General features: G+C 44.4%; 10 protein-coding genes across 10 annotated transcripts; 7 read left to right on the forward strand and 3 right to left on the reverse strand.

Moving 5' to 3' along the window:
* Positions 1 to 15: 15 nt before the first annotated feature.
* On the forward strand, positions 16 to 1,140 carry V1513DRAFT_452893 (uncharacterized protein). The gene is made up of 3 exons (XM_066899175.1): positions 16 to 447; positions 526 to 609; positions 734 to 1,140. The coding sequence occupies exons 1-3, from the start codon at positions 316 to 318 to the stop codon at positions 809 to 811; spliced, it is 294 nt and encodes a 97-aa protein (XP_066751042.1). The 5' UTR covers positions 16 to 315; the 3' UTR covers positions 812 to 1,140.
* A 1-nt stretch (position 1,141) lies between these two features.
* V1513DRAFT_452897 (P-loop containing nucleoside triphosphate hydrolase protein) lies at positions 1,142 to 3,436 on the forward strand. Its single transcript, XM_066899176.1, has 3 exons — positions 1,142 to 2,319; positions 2,366 to 2,484; positions 2,532 to 3,436. Exons 1-3 carry the CDS (start codon positions 1,422 to 1,424, stop codon positions 3,330 to 3,332), a joined length of 1,818 nt encoding a protein of 605 aa, XP_066751043.1. The 5' UTR covers positions 1,142 to 1,421; the 3' UTR covers positions 3,333 to 3,436.
* A 131-nt stretch (positions 3,437 to 3,567) lies between these two features.
* On the forward strand, positions 3,568 to 5,137 carry V1513DRAFT_452901 (DHHC palmitoyltransferase-domain-containing protein). Its single transcript, XM_066899177.1, has 7 exons — positions 3,568 to 3,892; positions 3,957 to 4,065; positions 4,118 to 4,325; positions 4,374 to 4,431; positions 4,488 to 4,725; positions 4,784 to 4,887; positions 4,938 to 5,137. The coding sequence occupies exons 1-7, from the start codon at positions 3,675 to 3,677 to the stop codon at positions 5,002 to 5,004; spliced, it is 1,002 nt and encodes a 333-aa protein (XP_066751044.1). The 5' UTR covers positions 3,568 to 3,674; the 3' UTR covers positions 5,005 to 5,137.
* Positions 5,138 to 5,295: 158 nt separating this feature from the next.
* Positions 5,296 to 6,400, forward strand: V1513DRAFT_460743 (HIT-like domain-containing protein; the record flags this gene model as incomplete). Its single annotated transcript, XM_066899858.1, has 4 exons — positions 5,296 to 5,421; positions 5,470 to 5,547; positions 5,611 to 5,953; positions 6,021 to 6,400. The coding sequence occupies 4 exons, from the start codon at positions 5,296 to 5,298 to the stop codon at positions 6,398 to 6,400; spliced, it is 927 nt and encodes a 308-aa protein (XP_066751045.1).
* On the reverse strand, positions 6,353 to 7,661 carry V1513DRAFT_420554 (HAD-like domain-containing protein). Its single transcript, XM_066895937.1, has 4 exons — positions 7,250 to 7,661; positions 6,939 to 7,196; positions 6,759 to 6,881; positions 6,353 to 6,706 (listed from the first exon to the last, which is right to left on the reverse strand). The coding sequence occupies exons 1-4, from the start codon at positions 7,598 to 7,600 to the stop codon at positions 6,518 to 6,520; spliced, it is 921 nt and encodes a 306-aa protein (XP_066751046.1). The 5' UTR covers positions 7,601 to 7,661; the 3' UTR covers positions 6,353 to 6,517.
* An 82-nt stretch (positions 7,662 to 7,743) lies between these two features.
* On the forward strand, positions 7,744 to 9,522 carry V1513DRAFT_452909 (quinon protein alcohol dehydrogenase-like superfamily). The gene is made up of 4 exons (XM_066899178.1): positions 7,744 to 8,151; positions 8,219 to 8,500; positions 8,554 to 8,917; positions 8,973 to 9,522. The coding sequence occupies exons 1-4, from the start codon at positions 7,831 to 7,833 to the stop codon at positions 9,323 to 9,325; spliced, it is 1,320 nt and encodes a 439-aa protein (XP_066751047.1). The 5' UTR covers positions 7,744 to 7,830; the 3' UTR covers positions 9,326 to 9,522.
* A 304-nt stretch (positions 9,523 to 9,826) lies between these two features.
* On the forward strand, positions 9,827 to 11,338 carry V1513DRAFT_487188 (mitochondrial 37S ribosomal protein mS38). Its single transcript, XM_066900518.1, has 2 exons — positions 9,827 to 10,346; positions 10,427 to 11,338. Exons 1-2 carry the CDS (start codon positions 10,022 to 10,024, stop codon positions 11,125 to 11,127), a joined length of 1,026 nt encoding a protein of 341 aa, XP_066751048.1. The 5' UTR covers positions 9,827 to 10,021; the 3' UTR covers positions 11,128 to 11,338.
* V1513DRAFT_405688 (ubiquitin-conjugating enzyme/RWD-like protein) lies at positions 11,309 to 12,256 on the reverse strand. Its single transcript, XM_066895616.1, has 4 exons — positions 11,859 to 12,256; positions 11,703 to 11,806; positions 11,516 to 11,645; positions 11,309 to 11,456 (listed from the first exon to the last, which is right to left on the reverse strand). The coding sequence occupies exons 1-4, from the start codon at positions 12,040 to 12,042 to the stop codon at positions 11,371 to 11,373; spliced, it is 504 nt and encodes a 167-aa protein (XP_066751049.1). The 5' UTR covers positions 12,043 to 12,256; the 3' UTR covers positions 11,309 to 11,370.
* Positions 12,257 to 12,258: 2 nt separating this feature from the next.
* V1513DRAFT_466829 (uncharacterized protein) lies at positions 12,259 to 13,629 on the forward strand. Its single transcript, XM_066900088.1, has 2 exons — positions 12,259 to 12,536; positions 12,602 to 13,629. The coding sequence occupies exons 1-2, from the start codon at positions 12,381 to 12,383 to the stop codon at positions 13,535 to 13,537; spliced, it is 1,092 nt and encodes a 363-aa protein (XP_066751050.1). The 5' UTR covers positions 12,259 to 12,380; the 3' UTR covers positions 13,538 to 13,629.
* On the reverse strand, positions 13,580 to 14,914 carry V1513DRAFT_452919 (uncharacterized protein). The gene is made up of 4 exons (XM_066899179.1): positions 14,843 to 14,914; positions 14,322 to 14,784; positions 14,093 to 14,229; positions 13,580 to 14,021 (listed from the first exon to the last, which is right to left on the reverse strand). Exons 2-4 carry the CDS (start codon positions 14,710 to 14,712, stop codon positions 13,959 to 13,961), a joined length of 591 nt encoding a protein of 196 aa, XP_066751051.1. The 5' UTR covers positions 14,713 to 14,784; positions 14,843 to 14,914; the 3' UTR covers positions 13,580 to 13,958.
* Positions 14,915 to 16,401: the final 1,487 nt, after the last annotated feature.

The raw sequence follows: 16,401 nt of genomic DNA on the forward strand, positions 1-16,401 counted from the left end.
ATCTTATGGAAATGAGCCGCACACTGACAAAATAACCCTAAAAAGTTGGAAGAGTGGAAGAGAGGTGTAACTTCATTTTGTATACTCCTGCGTCTACAGGTGCATTATATGTACGCAATACTGCTTGACATCTGCTAATCTGGATCCAAGTGAGTGTGCTAGTGCCATACTAAGAGGTGACTGGCTTTGATGACTTTACTGTGATTATTGGTGTTTAAGTGGGAAGCTAACAAGTGCTATTTTTCAGATCAATCGTGTGTCACGTACAGTATTACTTAAGGATATAAATTCAACAAAGAAGCATCTACATCGAAGATGGCAGATACAGGAGCAGATCAGCTCGACGACACGATTGTTTCAGAACCTCTGGATCTGGTACGGCTGTCATTGAACGAGCGAGTGTTCGTTAAGCTGAAGGGAGACAGGGAGATACGAGGCAGATTACACGTATGTTATGAGTCATTGGTATTTCTTTTACTGCAAAGAAGTGTGGAAAGACACAGTAGTTAACATGCACGATCTTAGGCATATGACTCGCATTGCAACTTGGTTCTGTCTGATGTAGAAGAAACTGTCTACGTAATGGACGATGAAGAAGCAGACTTAAAGGTACGAGAATTGTAACTCTTGTCACTTTCTTGTGATCACTTTTCTTGTGATCGCTACTACGTAATTCGCGGTTTTCTCGTATTATGTTTGGTGTAGGTGATAGCCTTCCTAACGCTCTTTGCAGACCATCAAGAAACAAAGTGAAATGCTTTTTGTCCGAGGTGATGCAGTTGTTCTTATAAGTCCGCCGACGCAGTCATAGGGTGGTGGGATTGACGTGGATGAGTCAGACGGTGACTAACCTAAGAGAATACAGCGCGAGAGATGAAGAGCTTGTAAGAAAAGGTATCTCAGTGTTCGTGCGATCGATAATGCCTATATGTAGAATATAATATTTCAGGATGTGATGAATTTCTCCGAAGTTGCATTGGTCATAATTCATTAACGTGCTGTATAATCTTGTGTATTATATTTGGGGTCTTGCATAGTTACAGAGAATTTCCTAAGCAGGCTTCGAACTTGTACAGCTGCGCTATAATGATAGCATAGATTCGCGCCGTCAAAACTGCAGCTGCCCAAATCGTATGTGAGTCTTCAATCGAACTCATCATATACTGGAAGTTAATCTGGCTTCCATTTTCAACGTTGCCAGTACTGCCAAAATACTATTTAAAACGAGAGTTTCCTCCCAATTCTAATAAAGCCCGCCTGGTCAAATATATGTCATACCAAATATTGGTTTGCGTAATAGGCTACCATTAATCACGGAATGCTGTATGTAAGGAGAATTTATCCTCCTTATCATTACTGCACTCTATTTTATTTTTCGTTATTACCTTGGGCATAATTATTATTAATAATTGCAGCACTCCATGACGTCACTAAACGAGTTCGCCGCATACGTTCACTCCCAGTCAGCAGCAGCAGCCAACGGCAAGAAACCAAATGCTATTTCTAACGGCAAGAGGCCTAAATCATCTTCAACCAAGCCCGGATCTGTGGATAATGCATCGGCGCATTCGATTCAGTCGGAACTTGATGTTCTAGCGACCTTGACATTGAACGACGCGCCGACGCCCTCGGAATCACGAATCGCGTATAAGGAATGCATGCTAAATCTCGCAGAACACAAAACTGAACTAGTGTCATTAATACGGCAAGTGGTAGAAGATGGACGAGGAGAAGGCATTTTATCTTTAACCCATGACCCTTTGGATCCAAATATGAAAATCGAGTTAACGCCGCAGGAGTACGATCTGGCATTGGAGAACATAAAATCTGTGTGTATACTCGCTGAGTTAGACTGCGCTGTGACGGAGCTCTATTCTACAGAACAGCAAGGCGATAAAAGTGAGAAAAAGCACGGTTTTGAAGTGACAAAAGTAGGCCGAGTTTTAATACGAGAGCGCGCAGTGTCGGTGTCACAACTTCTGGAGATTAGGGTGGCGGTGGTCGGCAACGTAGATGCTGGTAAATCCACATTACTGGGTGTGCTGACGAAAGGTGGTCTTGATGATGGGCGAGGTAAAGCTCGTGTTAATCTGTTCAGACATAAGCATGAGATTGAAACAGGGCGTACATCTAGTGTGGGCATGGAGATAATGGGCTTTGATGAGACTGGTCGTACGGTAGGCGCCAGTGGCGGTACTTACAAGGCATCTTGGAAGGAGATAGTCGCTGGTAGCAGGAAGGTGCTTACCTTCATTGATCTTGCTGGGCATGAGAAGTATCTGAAGACCACGGTTTTTGGACTTATGGGAGGATCTCCAGGTAAGTTCATCTATATGCTCTATGAACTCGACTAATTCTCTTGTAGATTTTGTAATGCTGATCGTTGGTGCAAACGCAGGAATGATTGGTATGGCTAAAGAGCATCTTGGTGTTGCTTTGGCATTGAATGTTCCGGTATTTATTTGCGTGACCAAGGTCGACATGGTATGCAAGACTATGCTTCTTGCATTAGTATTTACTAACGACTCCAGTGCCCTCCGAATATTCTGCAATCGACCGTCAACCAAATCAGCAAGATACTACGATCACCTGGTTGCCGTAAAATGCCAGTATTTATTAATTCGAATCGGGATGTCGCAGAGGCTGCTACAAATTTTGTATCACAACGGATATGCCCTGTCTTTCAAATTTCCAGTGTCACAGGACAAGGTCTCGATCATGTTCGAATGTTTCTGAATCTTCTCCCTTTCCACGGCCAGTTTGACGAGACAGCACCGTTCGAGTTCGAAGTAAACGATACATTTTCCGTGCCGTTTGTTGGTACAGTTGTGTCTGGTGTGGTGTTGAGTGGTACTGTGCATGCCGGGGACAGTGTGTATCTCGGACCGGACTCGCTTGGGCAGTTCAGCAGCACCGCCATCAGGTCCATTGAGCGGAAACGCCAGAGCGTTGATACCGCACGTGCAGGGCAGTCAGTGAGCTTTGCCATGAAGAAGATTCGACGACGGGACGTCCGAAAAGGTATGGTAGTGCTTGCACAAGGCGCCGAGCCTCCGCGGTCTGTGCGAGAATTTGTGGCCGAAGTTTTAATTTTGCAGCATGCCACGACTATCAAGACCCGATATCAGGCTATGCTACATGTCGGTGCCGTTGCACAGACATGTACAATTGTGGAGCTGGATAGGCCGTACATCAGGACAGGCGATCGGGCGACTATGAGGTTTCGATTCATGCTTAGGCCTGAGTATATCAAACCTGGACAGAAAGTTTTATTTAGAGAGGGGCGTACGCGTGGCTTGGGAGTAGTTAAGGATGTCAGCTACGGAACTTAGGGTAGGTGTGGAATGTGGTATTTCGGATTAGGAGTTTTATTATTGAGGTATTATGATTTTATATAGAGGGACCCCTCTTAGCTTGTCATTAGTGCAAAAGGAATTTTGATATCTATTACATATAAAGCTTGATATAGGGAACTATCGAGCCTTGCAAGCCCTAACCCGGTATTTCTCAGCGAGTCAACGTTGTTTTTCCCCGCAGCCGCACGCCGCTTTGTGCTGTCGCGTTTGGTGTCGTTGCGAAACTTGCTTCCTGTTGCTATCTGTAAAACTATACACGCGTTCTAACCAGCGCTGCCCGATCTACAGCAAGGCCGCATCCAAGGTTTATCTGCTAGAATGCCTGGTTCAACAGAGGAGCGCGGGTCAGGACCGCCAGGTCCGGTTCAGAACCCAGAGATTGAGTCGTCCAGACATCATTTACGAAACTATCAAATGTTTCCGGGGCACGCGACATTTTACTTGAAAGGACACTTCCAAAGTGCGGGCAAACCTTTTTCAGTCTTAGTAGTGTTTGCTGCCATTGCGGTGCCTGCCGGGCTATTTTTCGGGTTTACGTAGGTGGTCTAATTCCGCCCCATTTCGTTTGGACCAAGCAGTAACTAATGTTAGGCATACTAGGGCGCCCTGGATATGGAACAATATCTCTCCATCTCTCCCAATCGTATTTTCCTACATTCTACTTCTTTGTGTTATGTCGTTAGTTCGATCCGCTGGATCTGATCCCGGAGTGAGTCCAGCAGCTCAATAGGAATTGTGTATCTCTATCCAACGCATTATAGATCCTTCCTCGCAATATTCACATTGAAACATCAGACACAGAGAAAAGGGAGGCTGGGCCATTGAATATTGCACCATTATCTGTAACTGTCAACTGCCGGCAGTATGACGAAGATCGTCCACTCTACCTGCCAATCAATTATTGCACAGTGTGTAGAATATGGAGGCCAGCGCGAGCCATTCACTGTAGAGATTGTGACAGTTGCATAGGTACCGTTGTGCTTACCTGACTTCTCTTAACAGCACTAATTGTATTAGATTTCATGGATCACCATTGCGCATGGCTGAACAATTGTATTGGAGCCCGTAACTATAGGTGAGCTTAAACTATCGGACGTGAAATGCGGAGTGTGTATACCAGCAGCTAAATAGGTACTTCTTTTGTTTTATACTGTCCCTTAGCTTGCTTGAATATTTCATGGCTGCTCTTTGCTTCTTGCACGTCTTCGCTTGGAGGCACCGGAAGTCATCCACAACGAGTGCCGCGGTAAGGTGTGCACCTGTCAGCTTTGCGTTAGCAATCTATGGCGTACTAGGATCAATATACCCTACAGCTTTGGCACTGTATCACATATTCTTGATGTCAAGGGGCGAGAATACGAGGGAATTCGTATGTATTGAATCAGTGAAGAGAAGTAAACCTTTCATGGACTAATTAGAAGTGATAGCTTCGCAGCCGACGTGTCAATAAATTGGAAAGAAGGAGACCGTATGATACACGCAACATACGGCGTAATGTTCTGTATGTTGTCTGCGCGCCGAGAAGGATAAGGTAAGTCGAAACTCGAGTCTTTCGAGTTAATTATCTGATTTTGGTCGCAGTTATATTAGGCCGTGGGCAATAGCAGAAGAGGGCGATCGTCGATTAGAAAAGCCATCATCGCAATAGGAGAACATTGAGAAACCCTGACACCCTGTCGTAGCTTTATTAGTTTCCTAGCCTCTGCAATGGTGCAGAAATTAGAAATTGTTATTGCCATACATGCACTCAGGGACTTGTGTATGCCCCAGTCAACAACACATTGAAAAGCGGTGCTCGGGAACCTTATTACTGGACTGCGGTATGGACCATATCGAATTACACTGCATGCTGTTGCCGACCCGTATCTTAACCAAACAAATCCCACAAATAGCTACTAAATCAATACCACGCGCTCATTGCTCTGGTTCGTTTATCAAAATGTTGCCGCCGCTATCAGACGCGTTTCCAGATCTGATACGGTCCAAGTTTAGCGCTGCGGTCAATTCCGGATCATTGACATTCACCCCGTCCACAGAGATAGATGTTGCAGCTGGAGGCCTTACAGTACGCTACCTTTCCATTTGTAACTGCGTTGATGCTAACTAACTTTAGTTCCGCGTTCGAGTAGCTCCAAACCTGGCGCAGAAGCCGGTACCTGCGAGAGAGGAGAATGCAGCTCCCAAGCCGAAGGTATTAGATGGTCTAAACATTCGAAACTAATTTCAAGTATGGATCGATTCTTATCTGCATTAGTTCAACCCGTTCTTAATTCCGGAGCCGGATCTGTTCTTATGCGAACTCGGCGACCGCTACTCGCTCATTCTGAACAAATTCAGCATCGTTCCGTACCACTTCCTGTGTATTACTAAAGAATTCGAGCCACAGCGCGCACCGCTATCGGAAGAAGATTTAAGTGCTACATGGGAATGTTTACAAGCGAATGTCGAAAGCGGTTCGCGACTGCTTGCATTTTACAACTGCGGAGAGTTATCAGGCGCGAGCCAGGAGCACAAGCACATTCAGTTCATTCCGGTTCCACATGACTTGAGATTATTACCGGACGTTGCATTGTCATATGGAAATCCTGTTAGTAAAGGTACGATAGACGTGCGTGAGTGATCTTTCAAATGTTATGCCATGACTAACATGGCTCTTCGCTGTAGATGCTATAGGCCAATTTCCAACCAGCCATCCTGGCGTCTCATTTGCCCACTTCATCCTCCCCGTCCCTAAAAATCCTAGTACCGACGATCTAGTTATGCGATTTTCCGCTTTACTTGCTCGCACGCTTACAACTCTACGAGAGCGTGGTCAACGGAACATATCTTTCAACTTTGCCATGACCAAGGACTGGATGTTCCTAGCACCCCGGGGTCAGGAATCGTACGGAGGAGTTTCGGTCAACGCTACGGGAATGGTTGGACTACTACTAGCAAAGTCCGAGGAGCAGCTTGATTTCATTAAGAATACTGGGCCACTAGAAGTAACTGCGAGAGTCGGCATTCCGAGGCGTGCAGAAGATGAACAGCAGTATGACTACTAGTGCAGTAAATTATCTGATGCTTGTATTGATGCATGCATACCGATTCGAGTGACTTCAGTAAGCAATAGATCTGTAACGTTGTCCACATTTCAAGCTCTCAATTGCGACTATATTACTCTAGTTTTCTAGTAGAGCATTCTGCTCATCCAATGAGTATCCTAGTATATATAACACGTCTTGCAGAGAAACAGCATTGAGGCGAGCGGGTGCCTTCTCTTGAACAATAGGTTTAGCATTGAAAGCGATGCCATAACCTGCAGTATCCATCATCTTTAGATCATTGGCGCCGTCACCGACTGCCATCGACTTCACTTATGTTAGCGAAGATCCGAGACTAGATCCACCAACGGCAACTTACCTCGGCTAATTCGATATTTCCCATCTCAGCAAGATGCCTCAACAAATGCGCCTTCCGCTCAGCATTCACTATGTCGCCCAAGACCTTGCCGGTCAACGCTGTTCCATCCTCAGAGACTTCGAGCTTTATCCATATTAGCAGAATATTCATAACTCCGCCAGAAGCATAGAGATACCCTACCTGGTTGGCGAAAGCGTAGTCGAGCCCCAATATACCCTTGATCCAGTTTGCCAATGGAATGAAGCCGCCGCTAAGAACAGCTAGCTGGCATCCCTCTTTTTTTAGGATCTTGCACAGTTCATGTGCTCCTGGAGTAAGACAGATTTGCGATTTCAGCGATTCGAAGACTGTAGAGGGAACGCCTTCTAATAGTGAGGCTCGTCGTCGCAGTGACTCGTTGAAATCAATGAGTCCGTTCATGGCAAGAGACGTTATGGACTGACTGGCGTTAGCTTCATGACCTTTGCAATATAACCTCTTAATGCGCATACAGAAACCTGGTCTTCTACGTCAGCGTAGGCGGCAATCATGTCAATGACTTCCTGCTGGATCAAGGTCGAGTCCATGTCAAACACCACAAGTCTTTTTCCTCTTCTATACCGATCATTCGGCTGCAATGCAATATCAATAGCCTTTTCCTTGCATACTGTATTGACTTCTGTTTTCAGAGCCTCAAGTCCCAGACTCTCTGGAAGGTCGAAAAAGAAGTCCTCTGCTCTGCCGGATAGCTTTTTGTTGTCCGAAATAGAGAGCTGCAGCTTCGCGAGAAGATCCCGCCAGGCTTGCCGTTGCTCTTCCAAAATAGGAGCTTTTGAAATTAACGTGGCGACGTAATTGACCATGATATGAATACTATTTCAACTGAGCTGTTGAGAATGTGGAAAACAGACTAGATAGTTAATACAATATAAGTTTTTTTTTAACGCGTCGAGTACGCACGTTCATTTTCCACGCGGCTGTCGGTGCCGAGCCGCACGGAAATTTTCAATTCGCGGTTGGGAAAAAATCAATTGAAGACTTACTAGACGTACCAAGCCGATTTTACCTCGATTCTAGGGGGTTCATATATAAAATGAGCGACGAATATCTGCTTTATGGTACTGTGTCTTCTGGATCCAAGGTCGACGGTCTGCTTGCAGTATGCAAACTCGAGACGTCGACACCAATCCGGACTTTCAAGCAAAACGGATCATTCTGTAACCGAACCGCAGTTTTAGATTCATGTATACTATCCGTACAATCAGATCGACCTATAATCCACTCATATTCTATCACGAAAGAAGCGCCAATGCAGAAGCTGGTCTTACAGGAGAAATTAACATGCATCGTGGCGTCGCATTCAATGAAGTTTTTGGCAGCTGGAACACATACCGGCAAATTAATATTATGGGAGGTAAGGCTCCTTTTTTCAGAACGAATACGTAGATGGATCTGGACCTTCAATACTAATACATACATAGCTGGGTTCTGGGGCCTGTTTGATCTACAAGGATATCCATTACGGCTCGATCAGCTGCTTAGTGTTTAGTCAAGATGATTCAGTATTATTCAGCGCTGGTACCGATGCTCGAATATACTCATGGCGAACCGTTGAACTGTGCAATGCCCAATTGAACTACAATGATGTGCAACCGTTAGCCTGTGCGAATCAGCATAGCCTTGAAGTGACAGGTTTATATTGCGGTTATGGCGGGATATTGGATTCACGGCTTTATAGTATATCACTTGATGGATCTTGCCGAGTAAGTCGTCCTTTCGCAGAGATTCAAAACGCAATGCTAAACAACATAAATAGGTGTGGAATGCGTCTGACCTTCGGTTGCACACAACATTCGTTTTCAAGGAAGCGTTGCTAAGTATTGTTGTAGACCCAGCAGAGCGTGCGATTTATGCTGGCTGTGACTACGGTGTCATATATCACGTTGATCTGTATCGGCAGCCGCGTGATGGAGTTGGATTAGAATACGTTGGAGGCCTGCAACGAATTGTTGAAGTTTCCACTGAATCAACTCCGAAATTCGCACAGCATTCCGAAAAGGTGCTATCATTGGACTTATCGTTTGATGGCACTCTGTTAGTTTCAGGGTCACAAGATGGAACAGTGATTGTTTGGGACATATCAACACATCAAGTGCTTAGAAACATAAAGCCAGGGAGAGGTTAGAATTTTTTACGTAGATTCTATTACTTTGTCTTAACTCATCATGCATTTAGGTCCTGTCTATGTTGTTAAGGTACTCCAAACGCTCCCCTCAGAACATTACACAAGGCAAGAATCTCTAAGATTCTCATATGATGCATCATATGCTTCGAACAACGACGTCTGGCTTTCTATACCTGAATCTGATGAGTCCAACGTCACGTTTTCTATCAGTGACGTTACGCATGTTGGCTCCGAGGCTATCGCTATCGTTGACACTGGAGAAGACAAACCTGCTAACAACCAAGGGTCCTATGAAGATCTGCAAGCAAAAGTCGAGAGACTAAGTGCTGCGTATAATGCACTGTGGGATACGTATACCACCTCAATTGGTCTGAGGGAGAATGGAGACCATGAAGAGTTGTGAATGCGTCTAAGTAAAAGGGGAATAGACTTGGTGAGGTACGATATGGTGCATGTGTAAGTAAATCAGCTCCCAAATGTGTTGATGGACTATTTGAACGGGCCGGCCATCCGGTATTGACGTCTTCATCTTGATTGTCAAAATGCAGATGTTAGAGACATTCGAGCTATAGAATTGATGACAAGTGAATATCGATAGGCTAAATAATTATCTGTCCATTGTAATGTCGTGCACCACGACCGATTAGCACGTTGACATTCGACTAGGGTTAGGACCTTGCGGACTTGTGGAGTTATAGCCCTAACCTCCCTGCTCCTGTTGGGTGCGCCATAACACGCCAATATTTTGGTGTCAAAACTTTAAGGAAAATGTGGTACAAGGCCCAGAATGCTAACATATTTGCAAGATGATGGTACCTGTCGTACCGATCAGTAAAACATTTTGCGCTATTCTAAAAGGAGACTGGCACCACGTAGAACCGCCTGACCTTCTGGAGGAGCATCGAGTGACTTTTCGTCAAATCGTTGTTAGGATACAAAGTTGACACAAAATCTCAACGCAATTCCTCCACATTCATCTCGCAGATACTGTCGGCATTTTTTTCGTCTCTTGAGAATCGGATAAGGAGTCGAATCCTCCAGCTGATTACTCATTCGACATTCACGGGCTCTTGGTCTGATAATATAAGCCGAGCTAAAAATGGTTTCTAGAGCCATTCTTCAGTCATTCGCGCGAAACGCGACAAATGCAGGCTATCGAGCTCGGCCAGTATTGTCAAGTTTACAGCAACATGCGTTGTCGACACCAGCGACCACAGCAGAATCATTCTCGAGCAGGTCACGCAGGTATTCCTCGTCATCGTCATCTTCATCGTCGGCCTCATCGAAGTTTCCTAAGCCATCTCGTGGACGCAAACAGTTGAAGAAACTCGTTAAAAGGCAAGCTGAAGTAGATGATAGCTCATCCAAAACTTTTGTTTCGAAGTCGCCGAAGGCTCCGGCTACCAATCACGTCAGCCTTTCTAGTATGTATTAATTTTGGCCTGATGAATCATGAGGAAATTATATTTAGCTGCGTTGAACATTGCTAACGACCGTTGAACAGGCCTAGCTTATGATTCATTCTTTACTGGATTCCGACCTCTCCATCTCAGCAACAGTCTCCACAACAGCTTGCTTTCTACGGAAGCTTTATCCACATTTACACCCTTCAGCGAACTTCCTGCGGCTCTCGAAGCTGGTGATGAGGATTCCATGGTTAATCTCGATATGGAACCTCTTGCATTCCCTCTCGGCACGACTTCTGCGTCCGGACAACTTCTTGACCCAGTCATGAAATCCTTACCGTACAGCGCACTTGAGCAACTGCGTAGCAACCGACCACCTCCGCCTCCCGGTGTTGAGCCATCTCGGGAATCTGGCATTTCCGACGCGGCTATGAAGATGGTCGAAGTGAAATTCTCGCAGGGTATTGACCTTGATGGCGAGAACGCTGATATGTTTTCGGCTGCAGATATTGTTTCGACTTTGAAGTGCATTGCGGCTATGGACGTCGATTTCAAGAGTATTCGTGAGTTGCAAAAGAGATTAGATGAGAAGGGAGACAGTGCAATTAGAGTTATGGTTGGTGTTGTCGGTCCTGATGGCAGCATTGAGGGATTCAGACCGTTGCAGTTAGGGAGAAAAAATCGAAGGCCTTTGATTCGTGCCACTAGTGTCATGCGGAAACGGAAGTTGAAGATCAAGAAGCATAAGTTGAGGAAGCGCAGGAAAGCTCAGCGTGCTTTGAAGAGAAAGCTTTCATAGATGATCTTGTTGTGATACGATCATTCATTGCTTTGTTTGATGGCAGCGAAGAGGTACCAATATGATGAATTTAGAGATATAGTATGGACATCTCTGAAGTGGAATCACATTGTGTTAACCATGCTTGCTCTTAGAATATGTTTTTTATGGACTGTAGAGTTTCATGTTGTGTGATATAAGGCATCATGTCAATATAAATGAATTACGCGCTCGAACTTTTTGTTCCTTTACTCCCATTGAGTGTTAGCGATCTAATCTAGCATACTTGTTCGTAAAATATCGCACTAAACTATCGTATCCCGTTGTATCACCGCATCGCAGTATGTTAGCTAAAAGCAATATGTCAGTTTTTATGCTCAGTCTATCCTAGTGAAAATTATTAACATACCTGCATCTATATTGAGGGGACTATCAATCTCCGGATCACTCAAGAGTGCACGTACCGCAATGCAGGCCGACAGTAACGTCCATGCGGCTGTCCAATGGCTCTTCAATACGTCAAGGCAGACTTCACCGGTCTATAGAGCTCTTAGCATTGCAGCAAATTTAAAATGTGACACTAAATATGAATATACCTTGAAGTGTATATTCGGATGACATATGGGCGTTACAAATTTAATCTCCGGAGGATGCAGAGGGTACGTGTTCGGAATTCTAATATCAATTTTCCAACAGCCGCCTAAGCTGTAGCATTAGCGACCTGTAATTACAAGAGTACATATCAATCATACCCTCATACGGGCTACCTGGTATGCCAGTTATGACACCCGTCCAATAAAATAAATCTTCTTGTGAAACTGGAGAAATGGACACTTCAGTGATTAAACTTGCCGAGGCAGATGATTCAGATACATTATTCTCTCTTTGCAGCGCGCTGTACTCTTTTAGTAGCCGCCGTGATGCTGCTGAAGCCATTCTGACAGATATTATATATAACCGGAGATTGCTTCGTTGTCAAACAATCATCTGTGTAATTTTTGGTAAACCAGAGTCAGGAAGATATTCATGTACGAGTCTCGAATAATCTCAAGCGCTAAATCATGGTTGACGTGGAGACCGCGGCCGCCGAAGGTGGCGATGTGGATGGAACTCCCGTGATGCTCAACGAGAATCTCCCCCGCTTCAGCGCCGCATGGAGAGATGCTGGTGTTTAGGACTTCGACCTCACTTCTGCCATAGTCGAGTGAATTATATTCCGCTCAAGAGGAATTGTCTGCATCGCCTTAACAATCTGAGCTGGCAAATGGATTGAAATGGCCTCAGATAAACCTTCCCCGAGAATTCTTACGCAGGAGGATCTTGACGTGTTTCAGGGATCGGAAACCTATAACGCGTTAGTACAATTTGTCATTGATCTGCGAGAAGCCGCTACCGGACGTCCAAATTCATTCGAATGCGTGGAATCAGAGGTATGTCATAGATTTCGTTAGGAATTAGCCGAAACATTGTCAAATGAATATTAAATATCTATTAGGCCACGAAATCAATACTGAGTCTCCTCGATGAAATACAAAATTTGTCTGTCCTCCACCCGGCTGTGCCAAACGAGAAGTCTCGCTTCGGAAACCCGGCCTTTCGCGAATTTTACGATGATTTAGAAAGTCAACTTCCTGATGTCTTTCGGAAGCATTTTCCCGACGTACAAGAAGACAACTTAATAGACTTGCAGACATACCTCGTCGAGTCGTTTGGTAACAGAACTCGAATAGACTACGGATCCGGCCACGAACTCAATTTTATATGTTTCCTTCTATGTTTGTCACGGCTCAACGTTTTGCAACAGTCGGATTTTCCAGCCATCGTTCTTCGCGTATTTAATAAATATATTGCCCTTATGCGGGTAGTTCAGTCACAATATTGGCTGGAGCCGGCGGGATCGCATGGTGTCTGGGGCTTGGACGATTATCATTTTCTTCCTTTTTTATTTGGTGCTGCGCAGCTTTCTACGCACAAGTATTTGCGACCGCGCAGTATTCATGATGCGGATGTGTTAGAGATGTACGGTAAAGACTACATGTATCTGGCAGCCGTTGCGTTTATTAATAGTGTCAAGACGGCGTCTCTGAGGTGGAGTTCGCCAATGTTGGATGACATCTCGGGCGTGAAGACTTGGGAAAAAGTTAGCGAGGGAATGATCAAGATGTATAAGGCGGAGGTACTAGGGAAAGTTCCTATAATGCAGCATTTCTTGTTCGGCAAGATTCTGCCTATTGGAGAATTACCTAGTGAGAAGGAGACTTCCGAGGAAAAGAAATTGACACAGCATGAGGGTCACGTACATGTCGATGGTGTGTGGGGCGACTGTTGCGGAATTAAGGTGCCCAGTGCTATCGCGGCAAGTCAATTAAGTCATACCGGCGAACTACGAAGTGTCCCTGGTAGTAGCATGCGACCAATTCCATTCGACTAATTTGACCGTTTTAATAAAAAAAGATATCGCGCGATACGAATGTAAGATTATATAATTACTGACATCATTCATTAATATATTATCGTACCAACATTAAAGCCGCCATATGCAATGCAGTTTCATACTCAATGAGTATATACTGAATCGCACTTAAAAACAAACACAAAAATAAAATGCAATTTCTACACTCTAGCATTATCGCTGGAAATGTTGACGCTTCGAAATAGTCCAACTTCGCACAAAATATGCTCTATAAACTTTTCTACTTTTGACCACCATACAGTCATGCAATAGTCAAACAATATAATGTCTCTTTATCAAAAATTAAATTTCCAGCGCAAACAATCAATCCACAAAAACACCTGTGCAAATGCTGCAACAACAGAATAACTCCTTACTTGTTAAGTTGTAACTCTACCTCTCATTCTTCGCTTGACCGACGTGACGTGTTTATCACAATCAGAATGAACGCGATGGCAATCAACTTTTAAGCAACGTTAGAACCGTACATTGTATGCGGAACGCCAGATTTTGACAAGACGAGACAATACATACCGAGCAAGCCACGATCGTAATGTTCAAAATGGACGCTCTGCTCGGCGGGAACTTGCCACGCTGCAGCCATATAGCAGTGACGTAGTATCTGTATGTTCCAATGACCATCAGAGAAATAGCAAGAATTGTGAAGAGAGCTATACATCGAGTTAATAACTTTACGTCCGCATTGCCGCAACTGAAGAACGACCACGTGAGAGTCTCCAGTCTAGTAAAATTTGCAACCCACCTCCAATAATCTTTCCGACAATCAAAATCCCATCTCCGTAGCCTCTAAACGCAGCAGTAACCGCCAATCCAATGGTTGCAAAACTGACACTGGTACGCGTATACGCGAGGTAATTTCGCTCATTCGCTAAGTGGTCTCGGGCCACAGGTCCATTATTCTCGAGTAACATGTTCGGCATGTTGCGGTACAATGTCGACCATTTCTCGAAATGAATAAGTAGCGGCCAACCAAAATCGTTTCCTGCCATTTTCATAAGTTCGGACTCGGACATTGTTGGGCTATGATGGAGTGCAGTCGTGGAGGAGGATTCCGAAGCGTACCCATCAAGAGGAGTCCCAGCAGGATGGCCGCGTTCGCTGGCAGCTCCAGAGCGTTGATGTAACTTCGACATTGCTGATGTTTATTGGAAATTTCAAAGTTCAATGGTGGTGGTATGCAAATGGCTTCTAAAATCGAATTTGTCCTGGGAAACGATCGTCAGGGGGGGGGGGAGGGCTTAACTATTAAGACGGGCAACTCACCGCGTGATGAAAACCGCCTCAGCCTAACATTGCCATGTCAGAGGCGATTTAGGAGCTTAAACGCATAAGTTTATTAAACTTTGTGCCGATGTTCTTGACTAGATCGGCAGCATATAGCATGCATTTAGGACCGTAACTGGGAACACTTTTTCACTTGCATCCACAAGTTAATTATTTCCTAGTTATATCTTTCACTAAAGTATTTCAACCACAAGTAAGGTTCGCCCCGAGAATTTTTCCCTCGACAGCTACAGTTAATGGCGCGACTTCATATTCGGAGAAGCCGGGCTGCGCCAAAATTAGCCTGAACCTATGTAATCAGTATTCAGTGATGAAATTTCGTTCTAAATTGTCTTGAGTGCGCTCAACTCGGCCAAAACTGCATGTCACTTGGACTTGGTCAAAGGAACTTGGCTATAGATAACGGCACCAGAGTATCCCGTAAGAGTACGAATTGGCGAGATTGCTGCACAATACCTGCCTCGCTTTCCCCTCCAGATTATCCATTTTATGGGTGCCCGTTACGGTTAAAGGACCTCATTTTAAACAAAGATGTTCTTGACGGGCTGCAACTGTGCTTGTCTCAGTGGAGTCTCAGAGGAACACAACCATCCGAAGCAGGAGAGGCTTCTGCGATCATTGAGACGAACATTGATTTAGGAATTTACGTAGTCCACATAGTGTCAATAGATAATATAATATTCAAAATGTTTATTTAAATGCGAGCTTGAGCTCACTTGACTACCATTCGCCCAAAAGTTGACTTGGATGAGGTTGGGCCTCAATAATGAAAGACGACTTTGAGAATTTCGGCGAACTAATAGGATGCGGGCTTAAAAATGTGGAAACAAAAGGAATGCAAGCCGATAGGATAAACTCAATCATAAAGTATCTTTTTTCGGAACTTCCGAGTTGTCCCGTGAAGAGTTGGGTTCACCTTACGAACCGCAGACAGCGACCGGGGACATATAGGGACATACATACAGACTAGTCCATCTCCATCTTGTCGAATGTCGGATTGTTTACGAGTTGTTAAAAAAAGGGTAATTAGCGATAATAGCTAATATTTTGTATAATAGTTATTACATATATATACAATCTCACTTGTATTAAATGGCCACCAATTCCCGGATTTTGGACATTACGAACAGAAATGCCAAGATCTGAATGCTATCTGGCAAGATGTGTTTAGAGTGGATCTTAAAGTAAAATGTAATTATGCAAGTACCGAAGTACGTGTGTTGCAGGATAGTTACATCTGCGCTTGGTCATTTTGCCGTGATTGGGTAAGTCGTTGCATAGCAGCTTGCAAGCAAGTGATTGCCACATAAATTTATGTGGAAAACATGTTGCTAATAATATACGTATTATATCCTGAAGGGAGGTTCTTGGTCTGCATCTAAAAGCGCATCATCAATTCACAAATCACAATACGCCATATAGTTATCTCAATACATTGCATTTAGGGCAAATATCAAAAATGGCCACCAAACTTTTCATAATATCAAAAATAGCCATTGCGACCCTACCCGCCGTACCCATAAAATAATTTTTGTGCT

Source organism: Lipomyces chichibuensis (genome assembly GCF_038497645.1).
Source record: "Lipomyces chichibuensis strain CBS 12929 unplaced genomic scaffold V1513scaffold_52, whole genome shotgun sequence".
In the NCBI taxonomy this organism is placed as follows: domain Eukaryota; kingdom Fungi; phylum Ascomycota; class Lipomycetes; order Lipomycetales; family Lipomycetaceae; genus Lipomyces; species Lipomyces chichibuensis.